Source organism: Frieseomelitta varia, unplaced genomic scaffold (genome assembly GCF_011392965.1).
Source record: "Frieseomelitta varia isolate USP_RPSP 00005682 unplaced genomic scaffold, Fvar_1.2 scaffold_379, whole genome shotgun sequence".
NCBI lineage: Eukaryota > Metazoa > Arthropoda > Insecta > Hymenoptera > Apidae > Frieseomelitta > Frieseomelitta varia.
Window position 1 is genome coordinate 62,097 of NW_025110122.1, and position 12,047 is coordinate 74,143.

Here is a 12,047-nt window from a genome sequence, read left to right on the forward strand (position 1 = left end):
TACGAGGAATTATCGTGACGCATCCGCTGACGCCGCGGTCAAAGACATCGCTTCCGGTTAAGGAACGGCAGTCGACGCCGGCTCAACACTCACTGAGGCCACCTTTCTACGCCCGATTCTGGCGACGGCCATCCGCGCCTGCGTGCTTCTTTTGCGTCATTTCTCTCGCAGTAGCGTACTACAATTCGGAGCGTACTACAATTTCGATTTCGTGGTATTTTCCTCTCTCGACGATCTTTTCTTTTTCAAGTAAGTTTTCAACTTAGTTTCCGATTCAATCGAATTCACAGATTATTAGATACTTTGGATAGCTGACCAGCGGTGATTCAGAGATATCGATCGCGCGACGAACACGATTTATTTTTAGTCTCACTTTGGCCCGAAGATTACGTCGGAATTGAATTTCTGTTTCAATTTTTGATCAGCGGCTCCACGCGACGTGAGATTACTTTATCATTGAATTATTAATAAGACACAGAATTGCATAGACATCCGCAGTCTGTTATATTCGTAAGTTGACGTTTCATCTCTTTCTCACTGTGTATACATCACAATCAAATAAATGAATTGTCTCCGTTTGATCCTCTTTCAGTTCGCCTAAATAAATTCAACAAGGAAAGACTGTAAAAAAGATGTGAATTTAACAGAAATATGTAACTAAAGTAGAAAGAAATTGAAAGTGCAAGAAATAGAAAGTGAAACTTTATACCAATTTTAATCTGTGAGTATTTACTTCAACTTCTGTTACTTTCTTCTCACGATAATAGAAGGAGGACGAAGGTATTGGATAAAGAAAAAGATAGAGCGCTATGACTTCATCCTTTATTTATTAGTTTAATTTTGCTGTTAATACTCTGCTTAGAAACGAATGGGAAGTTAGAATTATGATGGAGGTTTTCAAGTATGGTTGAAAATCGTATAAAGAAGACTGAAGATGATACGAGATCATAGTTTTAGCTCCTATTGCTGCTGATGTTCATAGGATGTTAATAGGATTACAGAATGATGGAGGTGTTAGACAAAGAACGCGAATTATTCAGGTAAGATAAATATTTGCATATTTCTTAACTGCAAATGCGAGAGAACAGTGTCATCGAGTTGCTGCTAGATGGCAATAGTAGTTCATTACCTGTGCTAGTGTTGCGATTTAATTGAATTTTTTTTCGTTAGAACAAATACTAGCAGATCATAATTTGCAAGCCTAACTCTTCGTAGTTTCAGACCCCAATTTAACTTTGTAGATTTATTTTAGATGAATACTTTTGTCTTCTTATTTCCCTCTCTTTTTAATAATTATAAAATTTTCAAGTAAAATTTTGATCGTCGACTTTTCCGATGATACGATCCATCGAATTATAATTTTTGTTCTTCTCGAATTTAAAAATTTGATGTATTTGTATGTAACTATGAGACAGTTAATCAACATCTAATTTCTTCATGATATAGTGGAAAAAGGCGAGAATCGAGAAGCTGAAACTCAATGGTATAGACGTTGCTTTTATCCACGCCCAAATACTGAAAATTAAAAGACAGACGAATTATTTCAAATTAGTACATACGACGAATATATTTTAGAAAATTCTACTTACTTGAAATCACATTTACATATATAATAATTATACACCCAGCATTACTTTACCTACGTTTTACGTAGTAAAGAATCGTTAATCTCAGGACGGAGAATAAACAATACTAGCTCGAAAATATAATTAAATACTTAATTAGAAGGAACGTAAATTAATGTACATAATACTTCATACTTTCTTACAGCGTACATTATGCGTTTGTACTTTCTATCTTATATACTTTCTAATGATTTATACAATTTAAAAAAATGTAAAATGTAAGTCAAGGATTTTTACTTTGTCAAATAGTCGTGGAACTCTGCCAAGCTCTAGCCAAATTGTCAAAAATAAAAAATCAACAGAGAAATTGTACCTAGTGTAGTAGGCTCGACTACTGTTCGATATTTTACGACTGATCGATTTACTTGTAAATGTTGTCGTCCACTTTAAATGGAGAGGAGGTAGGGAGAGACCCACATTCGAAGATGATCACAGGTTTAATCGGCACATCGTCAGCATCCGTTTTCGTCTGTTCGATCTTGAAAACTACATCCTCCCCTTGGATTACCTGTCGAGATAAATAAATAATATAACAAATAAATATATATTTTTTTTATTATTGAATTATGAATATTTATATAACATGAATATACAAATTGTACGACTAACGAAATGAATCTCTGTTCAATTCTCTCGATACTTCTTTAATTAATTTACATACACAGCCTGCTCGTTACCTTTCCAAATACAGTGTGTTTCCCATCCAGCCACGGTGTGGGCACAGTTGTAATGAAGAACTGACAGCCGTTCGTATCCTTCCCGGCGTTCGCCATACTCACGTACATGGGTCCATTGTGTCCAATATCGAAATTCTCGTCGTCAAAGTATTTTCCATAAATGCTGATCGATCCAGTGCCGTTATCATTCTCTATGTCTCCGCCTAAAAAGGAGATACGAGTTAGCAAATGTAAATAAATAATAAATTTACTAGAATTTGACTCTCGTTACTTTGCTTCGATCTCGATCTCGGTTACCTTGCACCATAAATTTCTTAATTACTCGATGAAACCTGCTACCCTTGTACGTTTTCCCTCCTACCCCATAAGTGGCCAAAGCGATGAAATTCTTCGTCGTCTTAGGGACGACGTCGCCGAATAACCCGACGACGATTCTTCCCGCTGGATGATCGTTTATCATGACGTCCAGGAATACTTGATCGGTGACGGTGAGGTTGTCGTTCTGAAACAAAATTTCGGAGGTCAGTTTAGGAAATGGGGAAAGTGCCTCCGTTACGACGGGAACACGTAGAAACTTGGAACGCGTCTGTGAGATCAGCTGCATTATTGGAAAGACAAGTGGAGATTTTTCAGTATAGAAAAAAAGTAACAACGCGATGGCACGCTGTTCCAATAAATTCGCAATTTCTACGACTTTCACGGCGCGTAAACTTGCATCTCACGGAATTATACACGGTCTTCACGTGCTCGCGTAGAATCGCCAAGAATCGAACGTGCACTGGTATTAAGGAAACCTTACGCAGCCCATCGCTACCGATCTATAACTTCGATCTTCTTTCCATCCACCTTTCGTAATCTGACCAACATGCTCGTGGAAATACGTTCTTTGAATTTCATCAGACAATTGTCACCTCCTTAAAATCGATCGATTTTGATCGCCAGTTGTCGCTAATTTATCTCTCGTCGGAATTCATCACCAATTCAAGGAACAACTCATCGCAGGAATTTCATTTGAATTTTACTTAACGCGAATTAATCGCGTCGCTGAATCGTCGTCTTCTTCTCGTGGTGGTTTCCTTCAAGAACGAGTGCACGACAACAAACTCTCGCGGCGATTCTTCGAATGTCGCGTCGTTTAGCTAACGGTATGCAGAAAAACGCAGCTGCGTCCGCTGCGATTATTTCCGTCGTTAAAGGCGAAACGGTACCTCTAAAGTTGCGGCCAACGCGACCAGGCAAGCCACCGCCAACAGGATCTTCATCGCTTTACGATTGCGTCCCGAGTGCTCCGGATTCTCTGACAGATCCACCTTCATCGCTCAACACCGGACGCCGCTTAAATGCGATCAGAAGCACCGCGTGGCGGCTAAATAAACTCGCGGACGCTTGCGCGGAATGTCTCACGACTATACTGATTTCGTCTGACGGAGAGAATCGGATAATCTCGTTGATTAGCCTCGGTAAAAATCGTAACAATCTCTTCTCAGGGACTTTCGATTTCCCATTTCTCCGTTCGTGGGATTCTAAATTTTATTTGACCATTTCGATCGATCGTTTGACATTCTCAATTCGTTCTCGAATTTCTGGAATTTTCAAATTCAAACGTGCAAGAGATAGAAAATATAGAAAAGGATAGGAAATATATAAATTACGACGATTGTATATATAAATTAAAAATATATAAATTATTATTGTATAAAGAGTTATTGTATTGTGTTGTATAAAGAGTGGAAATATATAAATTATTATTGTATAAAGAGTGACGGTTAAACTCTTCGAGTATCCTAAACTTCATAATTCCAGTAAAAAAAAAAAAAAAAAAAACAACGAAAAAGAAGAATTTAATTGCAAGGAAAATTTCGAAATATCTCGATCACGGTTTTCGCGGGGTCAAAGATCCTCGAACCGCGATCGAGCCGGTTGGAGGAGGGCTGGTTAAGTCCCGTTACTCTCGATCGTCGACCGGCTTGAATATTATAAAAGCAGGGACCATTGTCGATCCAAGGATAGTTGCGCGCGATGAGGAAGGCCGGTGGATCTCACGGCGCGCGTTTCGTCGCGATCGCGTCCCTCCTTTTGCTCGTCGTTCTCGCGTTCGTCGATGCGTCGGTGATCCATCGGCAGAAACGAGAATTCGTGATCCCGGACTGGATCGAGATCGTGGACGAGCCAGTCCAAGCGGAAAACTCGAAGACGATTCAAAGAGCGGTTCGAGTGAGGGACGCGAAGGTAACTTACGATGGGGCACAGGTCTGGAGGGTTCGAAGTTCCGAGGGACAGAAGGACCTGCTGTCGAACGTGACCACGGACTTTCAGGACACTGGATGTTCGTAAAATTTCCTTCCGGTGGTAACGGGATACTCTTAGATCTCAGATCTTTGTTTCGACAGTTTTAATTGGAAATGAAAGAATTATTAATGCTGATTCTATTTGCACTTTTCTACTCGTCAATGGCCGGCCAATCGATCAATCTTCTAACTGACTTTTGCTTTCTCACTGTTTCGTTATATTTACAGCAATCAAGGATCAATCACAGATTACAAAAGATACAAAAAAAAAAAAATACGATTTGTCATCATTAGAAATTATTGAATTGTTGTTCAAACAAAATATTCGAGAACGTTTATTTTTCATTCTCATTTCACTCTCGCAGTACCATCGTTATGGACGAGAAACGACACAACGGTGGACGTGATGGTTCGATTGGAAGAGATTCCAAGATTGTCTCGCTACTTGAAACAGAAGGATCTAGAGTACCAGGTAGTGATCGAGGATTTGCAGAAGGCGATCGACGAAGAAAATCCATCGCTTTCCGAGCAGGAGATGGAGGAACTGGAAGGTCGCAAAGGTTCGCACAGATACTTCCGTTCATTCTTTATAATAAATTCCGTCGTACATTTCGGTTTTGCTTCCTGTCTCGTGCTTCCCCCTGCTTGATACTCTTGCTCTTCGTTCTCCGTTTCTTCGCGTGCTTCTCTCAGTCATCGAAACATCGATCTCGCTTGTCAACGACGGCGGAAAACGACAAGGATCGTTTCGTTTCGACAGTGAAACAACGATGTTTCACTTGTCATTTTACCTGCTCCACTGACACGAATGGCAACTCGTTCGACTCGCGTTGCTCCGCAGTCGAGTCACGCAGCGAAGAAAGCCGCGGGGACAAATCGTCGTCCATACGCGAGCATCGATTCGAAAGTGATTTCGTCGCGAAGTAAACTTCGTCGTCGAGTCGAGCGATTTTTCAAACGTTCCGACTCGGTTCGATTCGCGTGAAACTTTTATTCGTCCAACGAATGAAACGTTTCAATTATTGCACAATTTAACGATTCAACGGTCTTGTGAATTTACCGGCGGCCTTTTCAAACATCGTTATTCGCGGCGGTTATTTTCGAGGAGAACGCGCGAGGTTATCGCCCTCGACGCGATTTAACCCGTTAACCCATTTTCGGCACTTCGACAATGCTGATTAACATTAACAGTTACACGTGCTCGCGTGCGTCTACGTTGGTTGTGTGCGCGCATCTGCGACGCACGTGTGACCACGCGTTTCCACCAATAATTTTGTTGTTTCGATCACGGTCCCGTTACGCGTCAGCCAGCTAATCGATGGCACACGCTCGAGATCGGTTCGAAAGTTGGTTGAAACTGACTCGAACCGAAATAATCGAACAATCGAGCGTGAAGAGTAAACGCGTAAACATCGTTGCCTCTGATTACGGATAGACTTCTGTCCGAAATTTTCACTGATGACACTGAAACTGCCACCGATTGAAACGTAATAATTTCCATCAAAGATGTCAAAGTAAAAAAAAAAAGGAAAATCTATTTTTTACGAAAAATCATTTAGAAATACACTGTCTCACGTTTGTAAAACGTCCAATAAAAATTATAAATTGGTCATTTTGACCATTGTGGTAGTTTCTAGTGTTAACATAAAGTATGTCTATTAACGACTAACGCTTATCAAAAGGCAACAGTACGCCACTGAATAAATACTGAGCACCTAAGTAATTTTCTAGCTCGTTACGCTTGGTGGCAGGGAGTCGCGAGGGTGCCAAGTATATATTCACGTCCTCGTCCTCTTCGTTATCCTGTAGCTAGCGCACACGGTGTCGGTGGCCATTGGCACTTTAGGGGTGAGGTTCTTGCGCGTACAATCCGCTTCGTTGATTCAGAACCACTGTTCTCGATTATTTATATATCGATTATTCTAGTCTATTGAATTTATTCTCTCAACCCTCTCAGACAGTTTTGACAGACAATTATATTTCTTCTTTGCATACGCGTTTGTTATTTATAATTTCAAGTTGTTCCAGTATAGTTTCAGAGTAATAATTGCTTTTCTTCTTTTTTATATACTCAAATGACCTATCGTTCGAGGGTTAACGATAATATAATCGTCAGATATTACTCGGTCATTAGCCTCTGAATCCACGGAGCGGAATATTATCACGTGTCGTTCAAGGACACCGAACGTGCAACCTCTGAATAATCTTGAAGGTATACGTGTCAGGTCATCGAATGGAATGGAGCAGTTATCATCGACTCGAGGACATCCACGGGTACATGGATTATCTCGCTGAGACTTTCCCCGACGTTTGCTCTGTGGTCAGCATTGGTAATTCTGTTGAGGGAAGACCTCTTAAGGTATGACAAAACGCTCGTCTGACTGCCTAGTTGGAATGAACGATTTATTTAAAATGATTACTCCTTCATGATCACTCCCGAGATCTATAAAAGTGTCTCGACTCGATGTTTTCAAATTGGAAAATTATGAGGAGACATATGCATAAGCAATTGATAAGTCAGAAGTAATTGAATAAAAAATGGAGTAGAGTTATTTCAGAGTTAAGGGAAAAGATGCGGGAGTGAGTTTGAAGCGGGGAATAATTTATGACACGCTATATGACAGGTTATAAGAATCAGCAACGGGAAAGCGAACGCGCCAGCGTTGTGGATCGACGGCGGGATCCATGCTCGAGAATGGATCTCCCCGGCAGCGGTGACTTACATCATTAATCACTTGGTTGAAAATAGCGAGGACCTCGAGGCTGATTACTATATTCTTCCGGTGGCGAATCCTGACGGGTATATATTTTTACCTGTGTTAGAACGTCTCGCGTATTCTCGCCAACATCTCGTGTTATCATCACGATTTTCTAGGTACGAGTACACGTTCACGAGAGACCGTTTATGGAGAAAGAACAGGAAACGGTCTGTCGGTAGCCCGTGCACCGGAGTCGATCTCAATCGAAACTTTGGTTATCGATGGGGTGGCTTGGGAACTAGCAAGGACCCTTGTCGTGAAATATACGCTGGCTCGGGACCGTTCTCCGAACCGGAAACCAACGCCATTCGATACTTCTTCGAAGCTAGTGCTGCTAACTTTAAAGTTAGTTTAATTTTCACTTTGCATCGTTCGTCTATCGCAGTTAATTTTTATCATGTTCTGACAATATCCTCATTCTAACGTTGACGGATCGTTGAAATTGCCCGATGAACAATGAATCGAGAAATGAATTTAATCTGAACGAAACGATCCTGGCACTATAATCCACACCTTGAAGAAATAATTCCATCCAAGTTCAATTAGTAAATTTCATTTTTGTTTCCTAGGCGTATCTGACGTTTCACAGCTACGGCCAGTACATTCTGTATCCATGGGGCTACGACAAACGCGTCCCGCCCGATTACGCCGATCTCGAAATGGTTGGGAAGCAAGTGGCAGCGGCGATAAAGAAAGCAGGGGGCGCCAACAGCGTTTACACGGTTGGAAACAGCGCTACCACGCTTTACGCAGCTTCCGGCGGCTCGGACGACTGGGCGAAAGCTATTTTGAAAATAAAGTACGCTTACACGATAGAACTGAGAGACACTGGCAAGTACGGTTTCGTTTTGCCAGCACGTTACATAACACCGACAGCTAAGGAAGCGTTGGCTGCGGTCATGGTCGTCACGGAAGCTTGCAAATCGTTGTAATTATTAAGTCACGGCGTAATTGTACGAATCAATTGCTATCGACAGGCGATCGAGATGTACGTACGACGTATCTGTAATGTTTAAACTGTAATTACTTAGCGGATAGGACGAGCGGCGATTAACGAACGTTATTATTTATTGAATAAAACACGTTAACAATCATTTCCCTCGTACGTTTAAGAATGATTCAACATGATTATGGCGATCCACGTGATGAAGGCGGACACTCTGGTGTAGACTGAAGGCGCGTTCTTTCCACCGCAGGGGAACAAACCCCACGAAACGATCCCCACTACTTCCGCCTCGCCGAAACCGTTCCTCGTCACTAACGGCCCCCCGGAATCGCCCTGAAAGCAAAAAGCGTCGGAAAATTTTTTTACCAATTTGAAAATTTTTACTTGGACAATTTTAGCGTCCTAGGAAGATCAGGGAGAATTGGAAAACTCGTGGGATCGAGGATTCGAGGCTTTCTCACGCTCGGAAGATCGAAGAGATTTAGAAGCGTGAGAATTCGAGAGTTTGAAAAGTCATAGGCTGAGAAGAGTGAAATTTCGAGTGGAAAAGATTTCGACGATCCGAACAGAGGATCTTGAAATTCGCGGGGAACGGCTCGATTAACCGTGACAATCGTGCGTTCGTTTACTGTTGAAAAGTACTTTGCAAGCGGACAAACTGCCGTTCAAAGGGCCTGTGCAGATATTCGTCGGGTGCAGAGGATTCTTCTCCTTCGGTTTCAACGACCTCGCTATCGCTCTTTTGCACACGTCGTAGTCGATGATAGGCAGCACGGCTGCCTGAAGATTCCCCGGCTTCTCGTGGACACGAGTTCTGCCGATGCTTCCCCAGCCAGTTAACATCGCTTCTCCGTCGGGGATCGTGTACGGATATGGCAACGAGACGGTAGAGACGAAAGGATTTAACAGAAATGGCCGCTCCACTTGCATCAATGCGATGTCGTACGGTCCCACTCTCCTGAAATTAAAATAAATAATATTAATATTCATTCCAATTTGACGCCTTTGACCGAACACGATTGATATTGTTTCACACTAGTACGCCTCGGAATATTTTACATATTTTTCTCCTCTGAGCGAAACTCACCCATCGTACCGCGGATGGACGAACACTCTGTTCACTAGTCTGCTTTGCTCCGTTTCTTCGAGAACGTCCAATTTGTACTTCCCAGCGAAAACGTGGAACTCTCCTACGGGCGGTGCCAGTGTTTTGCAGTGTCCGGCAGTCAAAACCCATCCAGCTGTTACCAAACTGCCGCCGCAGATGTGTCTCGATGGGATTTTTCGTACTGGATCGCCCCAGTGCACCGAGACTTGCCAGGGATTCAACCCTTTCTCCGCGTCTTTCCCCCCAACGATCCTCGTTGGCCTCTGCGCCAGCATCGCCACGCTCGAGATCATCTCTGCGTCGAAACGAAAGAAAGACGCGATTCAGATAAGATTAAGCGTCGTCTACTTACTGCAGGCGCAAACTAAAGAACGTGCTCTTCCCTCACCGTCCATTTCAACGCACAGCGCGAGGTTAATGTGAAGGATTATTAACAATCTTCTGAGAATGTGATGAACTGTCATCTCTTCCACGCGATTGTTCCCTCCTCGAGGAATCGAGATCGAATGGTGAGTTTCAGGAATTCCGCGATCGCGGAAGAACAACATCACATTGGAAGAGGAACCGGAATCTTTCTTTCTATATCCAGCTCAGAGAACTAGTTTCATTTTCACCGTGGACACTTCTTATGGCGTTCATCGATGAAGCTGAGGTCTTGGCTCTAGCGCCTGGTGGCTGGTATTTCGCTTATGGGAGTTTTGGACTCGCAAGCGAGCACTCCTAAGGAAGCTATCAAATGTTTGATTAGTTGACTTTGACAATTTGCCCATTCTACTTTTAGTTTTGTTCGCACACTTATATCTTACTGTTACATTCTCTTCGCTGTTTTACGCATGAGTTTATTTATTATTTCCAACTGATATTTCATGGGGCGGTGTCTTTAAGAAAACTGTCAAGCTTGAATTATTTATTTCTTCTTTTCGTACATTTATACATAACTTGCATTGAGCATTTACATTTTACTTTTTCATTTCATACTTTTCGTATACTCGTACATGACTTTTTGGCACACTTATTCACTAGTTCGCAGCTATGGTGTTATTAATCCAATCGACGAATGAATACACGTTGGTGTATACTGATGGTGCAGCCACGGTTCCACAAGGAATAAGTCCCCAGGTATAGATCCCAACGAGCTGAGGCATGTACGTCGCGTTCACGACCAACGGACTTCCAGAATCACTCTTAAATAATAGATAAAATTCGGCGGTAATCGAGCAACAAATATCTTCATTTGAATATCCAATTCAACCAAAAATCAATTCGTTCACAAAGATTCTCACAAATATCCAAATATAATAAATGGTTTTAGGTTCACCACGAACGAACCTTTAGTTCAACCGAAGTTGAAAGAAACTGGATGAACGTAAAAGTGTTCGATTACTCACACTACAGGCTGACAAGCTATCGGTGAGCGGCCCGGTGCAAATGGTCCTCGAATCCACAGGTGATGGAGTACCAGTAAGGTTGTCTATGGCCTTTTTGCAAGTCGGGTAATCGACAATTGGCAACTCGGCAACTTGAAGCCTGTTAGACAAAACTGGAGTAATAGCTTTCAACGTTGATGCCCAACCAGTCAGGGTTACTATCGTGTTCCTTGCTACCAACGATTGCGGAAGATCAATCTTTCTAATTGTGCTGGTCAGTATCAAAGGTTTCGCAAGCTTCAACAACGCGATGTCATACGGAGCTATGTCCCTGAAATTTTCACAAATGTATTCGAGGTTTATAGAAAATGGCTCGATGATGAAGCACAATCAGAGAAATTTCTAGTGAATTCAAATGCAATTAAGGAATCGACTCGCTTACTAATTATTACATTTCTTGTCACCGAGTCATTATTTCCTTACACGTCGAGATTTAAATAGAAGAAGATAAAATATGAAGTGACTAGAAATAGTTCATAAATTTATAAAAAAAAAAACAGGTGACAAGGTAGGACACGTGACAAATAATTACCCGACATAATTATCGTGTATAATGGACTTTGCGACCTGAATAGTTTGTTCACTATTTTCCACCGCCCCCAAGTTGTGCTTTCCAGTTTTAACGATGAAATCACCGTAAGCTGGAACAGCTAGAACACAGTGGCCGGCCGTGACTATCCAGTGATGGCTGAGAATAGCTCCGCTGCAGAAATGAATGTAGCCAGACGAAGGCAAGCCCCATTGCAAAGAGACTTGCCACGGATATTGTCCTGGATTAGATTCATGTCCTGCGACTATATTCTTGTCGTACAGTGGCACGACATAACCGCGATACGGTTTCGCTGTAAGTGGGAAGGAATCATTTAATTTTAAAAACAAAGTTTAAGTTTTCTTTCTAAACATCAATTAATTTTTTTTTCAGAAACTTTCGAAGTTGAACGTGAAGAAACTTCGGCGATTATCACTGATCTACGTTGAAAGTTCACTTACCATTGACAATGGCTGCGAGTACAGCGACGAAAATGACCACTTTGAGAGACATTTTGACCATTTACTGCGTTTTCTTTCGATCAAAGAATATATACGGACGTCGTTATCAAGTACGGTAAAAAAAACAAGAACATATAACTATAAGCATAAAAGATTTTCTAAGAAATTTATTTTTTTTGAACGGTTGTTTATCAGTTTTGTGCACGGCAGATATCTTCTTTTTGATT

At 41.8% G+C, this 12,047-nt stretch overlaps 3 protein-coding genes and 1 long non-coding RNA gene across 5 annotated transcripts; 2 read left to right on the forward strand and 2 right to left on the reverse strand.

The window, feature by feature from the left end:
* Positions 1-108: 108 nt before the first annotated feature.
* LOC122531173 lies at positions 109-950 on the forward strand. Its single transcript, XR_006307212.1, has 3 exons — positions 109-510; positions 593-721; positions 863-950. It is a non-coding gene; the product is annotated as an uncharacterized LOC122531173 (long non-coding RNA).
* On the reverse strand, positions 811-3,656 carry LOC122531172 (peptidyl-prolyl cis-trans isomerase B). Its single transcript, XM_043658877.1, has 5 exons — positions 3,511-3,656; positions 2,600-2,804; positions 2,303-2,505; positions 1,991-2,133; positions 811-1,515 (listed from the first exon to the last, which is right to left on the reverse strand). Exons 1-5 carry the CDS (start codon positions 3,616-3,618, stop codon positions 1,416-1,418), a joined length of 759 nt encoding a protein of 252 aa, XP_043514812.1. The 5' UTR covers positions 3,619-3,656; the 3' UTR covers positions 811-1,415.
* A 642-nt stretch (positions 3,657-4,298) lies between these two features.
* Positions 4,299-8,443, forward strand: LOC122531158 (carboxypeptidase B-like). Of its 2 annotated transcripts, XM_043658845.1 has the most exons (7): positions 4,299-4,628; positions 4,956-5,150; positions 6,322-6,438; positions 6,816-6,949; positions 7,215-7,390; positions 7,466-7,694; positions 7,919-8,443. In XM_043658845.1, exons 1-7 carry the CDS (start codon positions 4,322-4,324, stop codon positions 8,279-8,281), a joined length of 1,521 nt encoding a protein of 506 aa, XP_043514780.1. In that variant the 5' UTR covers positions 4,299-4,321; the 3' UTR covers positions 8,282-8,443. The 2 variants fall into 2 exon arrangements, with proteins under 2 accessions (XP_043514780.1, XP_043514781.1); XM_043658846.1 differs by lacking the exon at positions 6,322-6,438.
* An 11-nt stretch (positions 8,444-8,454) lies between these two features.
* LOC122531176 (transmembrane protease serine 11G-like) lies at positions 8,455-11,950 on the reverse strand. The gene is made up of 9 exons (XM_043658895.1): positions 11,821-11,950; positions 11,363-11,672; positions 10,792-11,101; positions 10,424-10,587; positions 10,112-10,225; positions 9,792-9,982; positions 9,383-9,698; positions 8,938-9,253; positions 8,455-8,628 (listed from the first exon to the last, which is right to left on the reverse strand). The coding sequence occupies exons 1-9, from the start codon at positions 11,879-11,881 to the stop codon at positions 8,458-8,460; spliced, it is 1,953 nt and encodes a 650-aa protein (XP_043514830.1). The 5' UTR covers positions 11,882-11,950; the 3' UTR covers positions 8,455-8,457.
* Between the last annotated feature and the right edge of the window lie 97 nt (positions 11,951-12,047).

Bases quoted from the DNA above. Each gene is read 5' to 3' on its own strand.
- LOC122531172 (XM_043658877.1), bottom strand. From the start codon at position 3,618: ATGAAGGTGGATCTGTCAGAGAATCCGGAGCACTCGGGACGCAATCGT. The intron at 2,506-2,599 runs GTAACCGAGATC...TCTCCTTTTTAG, and splicing joins TAAGAAATTTATGGTGCAAG to GCGGAGACATAGAGAATGAT. The intron at 2,134-2,302 runs GTAACGAGCAGG...TTATCTCGACAG, and splicing joins AACACACTGTATTTGGAAAG to GTAATCCAAGGGGAGGATGT.
- LOC122531158 (XM_043658845.1), top strand. From the start codon at position 4,322: ATGAGGAAGGCCGGTGGATCTCACGGCGCGCGTTTCGTCGCGATCGCG. The intron at 5,151-6,321 runs GTTCGCACAGAT...GTAATTTTCTAG, and splicing joins GGAACTGGAAGGTCGCAAAG to CTCGTTACGCTTGGTGGCAG. The intron at 7,391-7,465 runs GTATATATTTTT...ACGATTTTCTAG, and splicing joins CCGGTGGCGAATCCTGACGG to GTACGAGTACACGTTCACGA.
- LOC122531176 (XM_043658895.1), bottom strand. From the start codon at position 11,881: ATGGTCAAAATGTCTCTCAAAGTGGTCATTTTCGTCGCTGTACTCGCA. The intron at 11,102-11,362 runs GTAATTATTTGT...TGAAAATTTCAG, and splicing joins ATACACGATAATTATGTCGG to GGACATAGCTCCGTATGACA. The intron at 10,588-10,791 runs GTGAGTAATCGA...CTATTATTTAAG, and splicing joins ATAGCTTGTCAGCCTGTAGT to AGTGATTCTGGAAGTCCGTT.